General features: G+C 56.9%; 1 protein-coding gene across 1 annotated transcript; it reads left to right on the forward strand.

Moving 5' to 3' along the window:
- Positions 1-2,620: 2,620 nt before the first annotated feature.
- Positions 2,621-8,107, forward strand: FAM89B (family with sequence similarity 89 member B). The gene is made up of 2 exons (XM_030570682.1): positions 2,621-4,028; positions 7,178-8,107. Exons 1-2 carry the CDS (start codon positions 3,774-3,776, stop codon positions 7,460-7,462), a joined length of 540 nt encoding a protein of 179 aa, XP_030426542.1. The 5' UTR covers positions 2,621-3,773; the 3' UTR covers positions 7,463-8,107.
- Positions 8,108-11,572: the final 3,465 nt, after the last annotated feature.

Here is an 11,572-nt window from a genome sequence, read left to right on the forward strand (position 1 = left end):
CCAGTTCTCCTTTGTTCCATTGTCTCTTGGTCTCACCCAGGCAGCTGTGGCAGGGGCCATGGAGCAGGCATCTGCCAGGCCTATTGTGATATTGAGATAACAGCTATGCAGCCAGGATCCCACTGTGCTGGGCTTTCTGCCTGTCATGCCCTGTCCACCCCCCAATGGAACTCATGGCCAGCTGGATGCTGGGGGAGAAGAGTGGGGGATTCCTAACTGCAGCACAGACAGTACCTGGCTCCAATGCCCCAACTCACCACTAGGGTGTTGCTATGGGGGCTCAGTAGGGGGCATCTCCAACTGTAGCCACTACTGGTCCAAATGCCCTAGCATGGTGCTAGGAGATGCTTTGCTGCGGGGAGTGAAGGGGGCCTCGGTGGGGCACGCCCCCCTTTGTCGGTGATCACTATATAGCCCACTGGAGTTTCACCAACAGTCACAGCATCCGCGCCCAAGTCCCTGAATTCTTCCTTGCACTGAAATCCTCCTTCGCTTCGTGTTGGTGGTTTTAAGCAATGAGTGAGGCGGCTGCACCTCAGTACTGGGAGAGGGACTTCTGTGTAAACATCCTTTCCGCCTCACCCTAGAATCAGCCGCTTTTCAGCACCAGGCAAGCGACCCCTATATAAACGGCTCCCACCCCAGAGGCTGCTGCATCTCAGTACCAGGCTGAAGGGATTTCAGGTCAGGCCATTGCCATGCCCAGTGTGTAACCCCCAGGCCATACACCTTGACCTGTGGCCTAAAATGTGGACATTGATATTGACTAAGATCTGATTGTGAAAATATCTAGCCCAACTTCACAGTAAAATGGAAACACACGGTTCAAGGAGCGTTTTCTCTGCTCTTTGTGATTCCTTAGTGCAGATTCCCAGACTGGTTACTAAGGTGAGCCACCAGCTTCCTTCTGAATTGTTTTGTGACTCCCCATTATATATATGCACCCTCTCCCCAGTTCTACAACCCTCGTTCCTGCCCAGTGTGTGTGAGGGGGGGTTGGAGAGTGAGCTTGCCCTGCGGAATACCCGGAATGATGTGGGATCCTCACCCCGTCGGCCAGACCTCTCACACACTGCATATGCAAGGTCGGGGCAGAGTGGTGCACTGTTCAAAAGGCATCCCCCAACCGATACCGAATACAACCATGTCTAGTGTTATCTCAGTACTGGATGGGGACAAGCCGCCCAAAAAGGGGACTGCACAGTTCAAAGCCAGATGAGTGGCCTCCCTGCTCTGCAACGGTGGCTCCCATTATAGGCTCTGTGGGTGCTCCGGGGCTGGAGCACCCAAGGAAAAAAATTGGTGGGTGCTCAGCACCCACTGGCAGCTCTCCACTCCGCCTCCTCCGGAAGCGCACCGCCACGTCCTGCTTCTCCCCCCTCCCTCCCAGCACTTGTGCCATGAAACATGTTTTGCAGGGCGGGGAGGGAAAGGGGAGGAGGGGGAACGTGGCAGCACTGGGGGAAGAGGTGGGGCTGGGGTGGGGATTTGGGGAAGGGATCTAATAGGGCAGGGGTTCTCAAACTGCGAGTTGGGATCCCTCAAGGGGTCATGAGGCTATTATGTGGTGGGTTGCAAGCTGTCAGCCTCCACTGCAGACCCTGCTTTGCCTCCAGCATTTATAATAGTGTTAAATATATTAAAAAGTGTTTTTAATTTATATGGGGGGGCACACTCAGAGGCTTGCTATGTGAAAGGGGTCACCAGTACAAAAGTTTGAGAATCACTGCAATAGGTGTAGGAAGGGGGCAGAGTTAGGTTAGGGACTTTGGGGATAGGGTTGGAATGGGGGCAGAGCCAGGGCAGGGAAAGTGTGGAGTCGGGGCAGGGGTGGGGCACAGTCACCCACTGGTGCTGGAGAAAGTTGGCGCATGTGGCTCCCATACCATACATAGCTGGACTCGGCTCTCTGCTTTGCTCCAGCAGTTGCCACCTGGTGCACAGGGTCACAGTGCCACTCGGGTGTGGCTGAGCACTGCCCAGACCCTGACTGAGAGCAGGGGAGGCGCTTCAGGCTAGGTGCTACCCAGGCTCTGATTGAGAGTTGGGGGCCCCCTTCAGGCAGGTGCTGCCCAGATCACCATGGGGGGGCATTGGCCTGGGTGCTGCCCAGGCTGAGATTGTGCACCCCTTTGGGCTGGGCACTGTACAAACACAGTGAGAGACAATCCTGCTTCCCAAGAGGTTACAGTTGAAACAACCAAAGGAAGGCTTATATTGCTATGTGACCTGGGAAACGGACCAAGAAACGAAGGGCCAAAGTCACACTGCATGTCAGTGCCAGTGCCAGGGATAGAACCCAGGAGTTCTGACCCCCATCACTGCCCCTGCTCTCACCCCGGAGGGCTCCCTTCCAGGGTTAGGAATAGAACCCAGGAGTCCTGGCTGTCAGTTGGATGTGGGGGGCGGGGGGTGTTAGAGCTTAGATGCCCGGGGGTGGGGTAGCAGACTGGATGGGCCCAAGCGTCTGAGCTGGGGAGGAATCGGCTTTTGGGGTTGGGACATGTCCGATCTGCCCCCTCCCCCCAGCCCTGCTGCTAGCTGAGGCCGCTGTTTTTCTCCAGCTAAGCAGCTTTCCCCACCCCACCCCCAGGCGTCTGGCCAGAGGATTAGTATCCCAGGGCGAGTCTTCCCTGACGATGGGCCCCACCGCAGCCCTGGAAAGAGCCTATTGGTGGAGGCGGGGGGGGATCTGATCGCATAGTCCTGTCGCCCCTGCCCTCGGAGGAGCCCGGGCCCTGTTTGCCCTCAGGAAGGGGGCTCCTTGTGCTCCAGCTGCTGTTGCCCCTTTAAGCGCGCGGCAGCCTGCCCCCTTTTGGAAAGGGGGGCCTGGAAGGGACCAGGTGGGGTGTGGTAGCGGCAGGCAGAGCAAACAAAGGGAGACCGGCGCAGGGAGAGCCGGTTTGGGGGCACGGATTAGGGAGCCCATCAGCTGTTGTCAGGCTGCCACGCCCCCTCTGTCCGTCTGTCTCTGATCGAAGTGCTGCAGGACCTGGGTGGAGATCCGGATTTCGACCTCCCCGGGCCGTTGGGAGTATGGCTGGCCAGCATCTGCACTCCTCCGCCTGAGAAGTCTGTCTCTCTCCCTCCATCCACTCCGACCCCCCCCTCACCCGGCTCCGCAGAGGGGGGGTTCGGGGCCGGGAGCCCGCGGAACAAAGGGAGCAGGAAGAGACACCAGATGGAAAAATAGAAAGGAAAAAAGCGAGCTGGGAAGCGGAGGAGCGCGGGTGGCAGCGGGAGGCGCCTGCGCCGCAGGGGCAGGAGGCTTGAAGATGAGCTGCCCTGAGATCCTGGGTTAGCCACGGGTGTTGAGCAGGGGCTCGGAATGATCCGCCTGGCCTTTTCCTAGCCCCCAGGGTGGGGGAGTGAGGCCAGCATGAACCCCTCCGCCCTGAGCTGCTAGATCAGCCTGGGTCTGCACTAGCCAGGGCGCTGCAGGGCTGGCTGACAGAGGGGCAATCGGCCCGTTAGAAAGCTGCAGGGGCACAGCCACATTCCCGAGGGCATACAGCCCTGGCAGGGGCTGCTGGCATCCAGGACGGTCCTATTGGGGCATAGTTAGCTCAGTTCTGTCTGTCCCCCATAGACATTGTTTGAGAGCCTAGTAAAAGAGCCCCGTCCCGCACCCCAAAGAGTCAGGCTTTGGAAGGGGACAGAAAGGGAGATTCCTGTATAACCCCAAGTGCCCCAGACACGCCTCTGCCATTGGCTGGGTTTATCTCTCTAGGAGCTCTTTCTTTCTTTCTTTCCTTCCCCATCTCCTGTCCACGATGAACGGTCTCCAGCCACCCCAGGACTGCCTGGGGGGCAATGTATGCTCCATCGAAGGTCTCCCCCCACTTCCCAAGGGCCTCAGCGGGATCCTTAACTCTAGTGGTGGCTCGTGGCGTGAGATCGAGAAAGTGTACAGCAAGAAGACACGGATCCAGGACGACCTGAGCAAGTCACGGGCGGCCTCTGAGAAGCTGCTGCGGAGCAAACCGGCCAATCTGGACTCGGCGCTGGCCATGCTGCGCAAGGAGATGGTAACCGCGCCCCTGCCCCCCATAGCACAGCCTCCCCCATGTGGCACAGCCCCTCTCTCCCCTCCCACGAGATTCCCCCTGCCTCCGATGCTCCCCTTAGCCAGGGTGGGCCAGCTTGGGTCCCTGGAGCAGCAGGCAGTGTGTATACGTGTTTGGGGGAGGGGGAGACTTGCCTCACAGAGCTTGGGACCTTGGCAGGCTGGGGGATTTCTCCATGTCTCACTGCAAGTCTCGCCATTTTTGGTGTTGCTCTGAAGCCCCAGGCAGGGAATTGTGGGAGAGTTGTCAGCTCTCCTTGATTAGCCCTTGTCCACACCCCAAAGCTGTCCTGCTCAAAAAGCTCTGGGCTAAAGTACAGCAGTGCCTGCTAGTGTGGATGCAGCAATAATGGGATAAAGGTGCTAATCCCAGAATAGCTATTCCTGATGGAGAAGGGGACTAAACAAAACTAGGCTAAGGCACCTCTATCCCAGTATAACTGTAGCCTCACTAGGTATTGTCCTACAGCTCTATGGGTGTAAAATCACACATACACACCCCAACTGACATGCATGGGTGTAAAATCACACACACACACACATCAACTGACATGGTTGCATCCTGACAAACAACATTAGCTAGTGTCTAGCTCTCCTTTCTGAGGGAAAAGCTGGAGAATGTGGCACAAGCTACAGCTGTCCCCCCACCCCACCCCCAGGCTTCAAGGCAGCAGGCAAAGAAATAGGACCCACAGTTATGTATTCGGGGGCAGGGGGTGTCTGGCTTACAATTTTTCAACTGTTTGGGGTTGGCATGACTGAATGTGATTGGCACCGCGGTCAAAGTGTCTTTGGTTGTGTTTGTGTCCATGTGCATGTGTAACTTTGTGTTGGTATCTCTGTGTGTATAGGTGTAGGGAGCGTGTATTGTGTATTGTAAATACCTAGCGTGTGGGGGGTGCACACAGGTGCATGTTTGTGTACCGGTGTATGTAGCATTGTGTTGGGTCTGGTCACAAATGCACATGTTTCTGTGTGAATGTCCATGCTGGGTATAAAGTGTGTTCTGTACATATGGGGGACATTCTCTGGCCTGTGCTATACAGGAGATCAGGACAGATGATCTAACGGTCCCTTCTGGCCTTGAAATCTATACATCTCTGTGTAATTAGTAGTATTAATATGAGGTAGAAATGAGGTTGTGAGGGGCCTAATGGGGGTTGCCCCATTGACAACAAGTTGAGGGAGGCCAGGCTGCATTGGCATAGACATGTCCAGCGGGCACCCCAGAGGTATATTGGTAGGATGGCCCTTGCAATGATTGTGAATAGAAGATGACCCAGGGGGAAGCCAAAGATTTGTGACATCAGATACATTCAAGGAGGACAGGTCCATCAAAATGGCTATTAGCCAAGATGGTCAGGGATGCAACCCCTCACTCTGGCAGTCAGAAGCTGGGACTGGATGACAGGGGATGGATCACTCTGGCCATGTCTACATCTAAAATTTTGCAGCGCTGGTTGTTACAGCTGTATTAGTACAGCTGTATAGGGCCAGCGCTGCAGAGTGGCCACACTTACAGCAACCAGCGCTGCAAGTGGTGTTAGATGTGGCCACACTGCAGCGCTGTTGGGCGGCTTCAAGGGGGGTTCCGGGAACGCGAGAGCAAACCGGGAAAGGAGACCAGCTTCGCCGCGGTTTGCTCTCGCGTTCCCCGAACCACCCTGCAAACCGCAGGGAAGGAGACCTGCTTGCTCGGGGTTCCGGGAACGCGAGAGCAAACCGGGAAAGGAGACCAGCTTCGCCGCGGTTTGCTCTCGCGTTCCCGGAGCCACCCAGCAAACCGCAGGGAAGGAGACCTGCTTGCTCGGGGTTCTGGGAACGAGAGAGCAAACCGGGAAAGGAGACCAGCTTCGCCGCGGTTTGCTCTCGCGTTCCCGGAGCCACCCAGCAAACCGCAGGGAAGGAGACCTGCTTGCTCGGGGTTCCGGGAACGAGAGAGCAAACCGGGAAAGGAGACCAGCTTCGCCGCGGTTTGCTCTCGCGTTCCCGGAGCCACCCAGCAAACCGCAGGGAAGGAGACCTGCTTGCTCGGGGTTCCGGGAACGAGAGAGCAAACCGGGAAAGGAGACCAGCTTCGCCGCGGTTTGCTCTCGCGTTCCCCGAACCACCCTGCAAACCGCAGGGAAGGAGACCTGCTTGCTCGGGGTTCCGGGAACGAGAGAGCAAACCGGGAAAGGAGACCAGCTTGATTACCAGAGGCTTCCTCCTTCCACGGAGGTCAAGAAAAGCGCTGGTAAGTGTCTACATTGGATTACCAGCGCTGGATCACCAGCGCTGGATCCTCTACACCCGAGACAAAACGGGAGTACGGCCAGCGCTGCAAACAGGGAGTTGCAGCGCTGGTGGTGCCCTGCAGATGTGTACACCTTCAAAGTTGCAGCGCTGTAACTCCCTCACCAGCGCTGCAACTTTCTGATGTAGACAAGCCCTGTGTAATTGCCCTGTTCTGTTCATTCCATCTGAAACATCTGGCACCAGCCATTGTCGGAAGACAGGACACTGGGCTAGATGGACAATTGGTCTGACCCTTTATGACCATTATGTTCTTATGACATGGACCAGATATAAGCAGAACTTAGAGAGATCAGTTTGCACAACAGCCAGATGTCTGATCATGGGGTTTGGAAGAAGAAGGCTGTAAAGGTTACCAACCCCGAATAAGGAAGTAGCAAGAAGGAAGAAGATGAAGAGCAGTAGCATCTAGGAGCCCTCGTCATGGAGCAGGCCCTCATTGCACTAGGCACTGTACAAACACAGATGAAATCGTGTGCACACCCACACTGCCATGCTGCTGTGAATGTGCACTATGTTCATAGAATAAGTATGTGTGGTGATAACTGTGTGTACAGGCATTGAAACATTAAATATGTGCACACATACTCTGAGTGTCTATAGGTATGAGAACACACACACAGCGCAGGTCTCATTCCTCCCAGCGGGGGCAGCAGAGACAGCCACGCTGTTGGTGGGGTGGAATAGCAGGCAGCTGAGGTGTGGACTGAGTCATTGGCTGAGCAGTGGGGCTGCGGGTTGGGATGAGGGGTCCCAGGGAGCCATGGGGGGAACAGACACAACTATGACAGACCCTCCTGGTCCCTCTCCCCCCAGGTGGGCCTGCGCCAGCTGGACATGTCCTTGCTGTGCCAGCTGTGGTCGCTGTATGAGTCGATCCAGGAGTACAAGGGGCTGTTCCAGGACATGTCGTCCTCCCTGCACTCCGAGGGCTCCTACGCTGCTGAGAATGGCTTCTCTGATGAGGATGATGAGTTTGAGGTGGAGCCGCCGGCCCCTGACGTGCGCAAGGAGACCCCACTGCTGGGCCGGCTCAGCCTGCCTCAGCCCCAGAACTCCCGTGACCAGTGGCTGCAGGACTCCTTCCACATCACCATCTGAACCCCGCAACCACCACAGCCTCACCACGTTTGGACGTAGTAGCGTGTGTAGCTGGGAGCTCCCTACAGCACCTCCTGTTGGGAGAGGCCAGGGCTGGAGTAGCCTGGCCCTCCCCCTGCAGCCAGGGCTCCTGCCCTCCTTCCTACAGCACCCTCTGCTGGGAGAGACCAGGGCTGGAGTAGCCTGGCCCTCCCCCTGTAGCCAGGGCTCCTGCCCTGCTCCCTACAGCGCCCTCTGCTGGGAGACACCAGGGCTGGAGTAGCCTGATCCTCCTCCTGGAGCCAGCACACCTGCCCCACTCCCTATAGTGCCCCATGCTGGGAGAGGCCAGGGCTACAGTATCTGGGAGTTCCCTCTACAGTCAGCACATCTGCCCCACTCCCTATAGCGCCCCATGTGGGGAGAGTCTGGGGCAGTGCATTTTCCGGCATTGCGGCGGGTAGGATCATGTTAGCAGTTTTTAGTGCCTCAGCCTGAGCCAAAAATGACCACTTTTAAGATATTTAAAAAAATAAAATTTAAAAACGTGACACGTAGAGGGGGGAAACCCAAGCTCTCCTGAAGTGGGAGAGGTGAAATGTAATATATACAGTGTGTCAGGGCTCGAACCTCACCAGAGCTGTGAAATAAATCCTCAGAAACGGACTCGGCCGTGTATTATTCCAGTACCTAGGAGTGAGAGTCAGGACTTGGGAAAATAACTGCTGCGTTTATATTGGACCCACTAGAATTCTAGTTTGTCCCCCCCATTCTCACTGGCCCCACAGAGTAACTGATATGACCAAGAGTTACCTGCTCCCCATTCCACTTGCCAGCTGGGCCCATTGGTGACTGCAGGAGGGGAGAGGGATGGAGGACAGAGCCCAGCAGCTGGGAAGGAGGGTGGCATGGGGAGCACAGGGCAAGGGGGGTCATTGAGGGGTCCTGGCAGTGGAGGAGGAGGGCGGCATAAGGCGAGCAGCCCAAGGGGAGGGGCCCAGCAGTGTGGGGCGAACATGGGGAGAGAGACTCCAAACCATGGTTTCATCTTTCCATGTCACAGTGGGATTTGGGGGCTGATCTTGCGGTGTTTGAATGTTCAGGGTTGGTGACACCGTGTTTTCCAAAAAAAACAGCTAGCAGTTGCTCCTGCCCCACCTGCTTGGAAACAGAAGGGGCAGGGGTGTTGAACCTAGGGGGCTCTGTGCACTGCTTAATTTGTAATGAAAGAGATGCCAGGACTCAAGCAATCCTTTTACCTTCATAACTGACACGGCAAGCCCAGAGCTGCCAGGGCTAGGAACGACCAAGTCCAGAGGTGCCGGGGCTAGGAACTACTAAGCCAAGAGGCTGAGCCAGGGCAAAAACTGGCTGAGAGAATTCTTCCAGGGACGGTTCATGGCCAGCAGGCGGGGCCATGGTCTGAATTTCAGCCCCCAGGGAGAGGGCTCATGGCTCCATTAGGAGGATGTGTGTGGGGGGGTCCTATCCCTCCAAGCCCAGATAGTTTTAGTGTCCACTCCCCACCCCTCGGCCAATCGCAGGGGCACTGGTGTTCCTGAACCCTCAGTCCCACACTGTGTCCAGCTCTGGTCCGCAGGAGCCCCACACACAATGGCCTTGCTGGCCCCACTTCCTCCTATTCTCACCCAGCAGCTCTGGCAGGAAGCCCCCTGCAGGCCTGGGAGGGGAGGGGCAATTCTGTGGGCCTGTTATGCTTAGCCCCTCCCCATCCAACTCCAGGGAGGGACCCGGGCCTCACAGCAGGGCCTGGGCCTGGCTGGACAATACATCCTATCCTAACCCTTCTCCCAGCTGAGTGGTCTAAATTATACCAACTTTACAGTTCTGGGAGCAGTTTGGATCTAGTGGGTGGGCTAGGAGCCAGGCTCCTGGGTTCTATTCTCAGCTCTAGGAGCGCAGCGGGGGGGGTCAGGGTTTCTATTCCCATTTTGCTTATTTTGTTTGCCCCAAATGAGTCCAGAGGCCTCCGCAGGCTCCAGGACTCCCATGGCTGAGTGCTCTTGGGGCACACAGTGCATGGCAAATACCAGTCTGTTCCTCTGCCCTTTCTCCTGTTCCCCCTAATATTCCCCAGCGTGTTCTACAGCTGCCAACCCCTGCTCTGCTGTCAGCCCCCAGGTTTGTGCCCTCTACACTGGAATGGGGGACAGAGGCAGACTGGGAAGGGGCTGATAGTTCTTCCCAAGCTGACAGCCCACCCACCCTCTCACCCTCCGTTCCCAGATGGGGTGGACATGGCTAGAGAAGCCCAGCCCTGAGACAGGCTTGCTCAGTGTTTGGAAAGAGAAATAGGATGACCAGAGAGCAAGTGTGAAAAATCGGGACAGGATAGGCTCCTATTACCCCCCATCTCCTGTCTTGATTTTTAATAATTATTTATTATTAAAAATTGGGACAGGAGGTGAGGGTAACAGGAGCCTATATAAGAAAAATCCCCTAAAATCGAGACATCTGGTCATCCTAAAGAGAAACCACAATGGAAAGGGCCTGGGTGGGCTTGGGAGTGCATCCCTAGGGCTCTTGGACAGGAGGGGCACCAGCAGGGCTTGGGGGAAGGCCCAAGAATGGGCTGGCAGAGGGCTGTGGGTCAGGACTGAGGGGCGCTGGCAGGGCTGTGGGGAAGGCCCAGGGCTGGGGTAGCAGGGGGCTGTGGGATAGGAGTGAGGACTACAATGTGACACCCTAGTTCAGATGCAGATTCTGCTGAGTTAACAATAGATGGGGGCTGGTGATTCAGCCACTGACTCAGAGGCAGCTGGTTTTGTATGGGGCAGTGGGCACACAGGGGCTGATGGGGGCACTCCCCCCCTCCACTTTGAATGGTCACATCAACCCGTGGGTGGGGGATGGGGAAAGGGTTAATCCCAGATCCAGACCTGTGTTTGGAGCATGGCAGGAGTCCAGAACTGTGGCTCACTGATCAGCAACATGTGACATGCGTGTGGTTGCACACAGGGCACATGAGCTCACCATCAACCGCCGGTGGCTGTCCAAACACCCTGCCACATGTGACACACCCAAGTGACAGGCAGACGTGTGGCCACAGGCTTGTGCACCCACCTGTGGCTGTGCGTGAGTAGTCATAGCGGAGGCATGAGGGAGGCCTATGTGCATGTGGCCTGCATGTGTGTGATCCTGTCAGGCAGGGATCCTTGTGCCAATGCCTGTGCTGGCATGTGCACTTTTGCAGGAGGCCGCATGTGGCAGGAGGCCCCTGCCCAGGGCTGGGGGGAGCTGGCTGCTCTCTGGGCCTGGCAGGCTGTTTCTAAATTTGGGGTGGTGAATTTTCCACCCTAGAGTACAGGCGGCTCCAACACCAGGACCCAGCTCAGCTTACTGGGTATTTATACCCGCTGAGCCTGTGGGCAGCTATGTGAGCAGGGAGGTGGGGGCAGTTCAGTGGGGGAGGGGCAGGGTGGTTGGGGTGGGGAAGTTATGGGGAGGGGGAGGGTCTGTCTCCAGTCTGATCTTAGTTGTGACCCCCAGTTGTGATCCTCTCCCCCTGCCACACTGTGTTACCTCCCCTGTCCTGCTGAGGACTGAGATAACCCAGTTCCTCAAGGAAGTAATGGTGTGTGTGGGGGCAGATTTAGGGGGGGTCCAGAGAAGGGGCATAGGGGTGCATTGGGAACCTTTTAATCAACCTCCGATCTATCTACCCCTTCTCCTAACCCTACAAAAACTGTGTCCCTCAACTGTGAATCCCTGGGTGTTGGGGGGGGGGCAGCTGCTGTCTACTCCCAGGCTGCCCTCCATTTGCACCTCCCCCACACCATCAATCCCCCACTCTTCCCGTCCCCCCCTCACTATCCCCACTTTCCCCATCCCCTCAATTTAGCCCCCTGTCCTTCTCCCCATCTACCCCCGACTCCTCACCCCCAATGTCAGAGACCCCCCCATCACCCCAGACGTGCCTGGGCTAAAGCGCCCACCCTAGTGGGTCGCATCTCCAGTAACGGCCCCATTTCCCCAGCCCCGTCCTGCCCCCCCTGCCGCCCCCTGGCTTGCGGGGAGCCGGGCTCGCGCCTTTCTCTGCTTCTCCTTTCGCCGCCTTCTGCTTCTTGTTTCGTCTCCGCGCAAACTTCCTGAGCTGGGCGAGCCCGGCCC

The sequence above is a fragment of the Gopherus evgoodei genome, chromosome 7 (genome assembly GCF_007399415.2).
Source record: "Gopherus evgoodei ecotype Sinaloan lineage chromosome 7, rGopEvg1_v1.p, whole genome shotgun sequence".
Lineage (NCBI taxonomy): Eukaryota > Metazoa > Chordata > Testudines > Testudinidae > Gopherus > Gopherus evgoodei.

Coding starts and splice junctions, on each gene's coding strand:
- FAM89B (XM_030570682.1), top strand. CDS start 3,774: ATGAACGGTCTCCAGCCACCCCAGGACTGCCTGGGGGGCAATGTATGC. Junction 4,029..7,177: donor CCATGCTGCGCAAGGAGATG/GTAACCGCGCCC, acceptor CTCTCCCCCCAG/GTGGGCCTGCGCCAGCTGGA.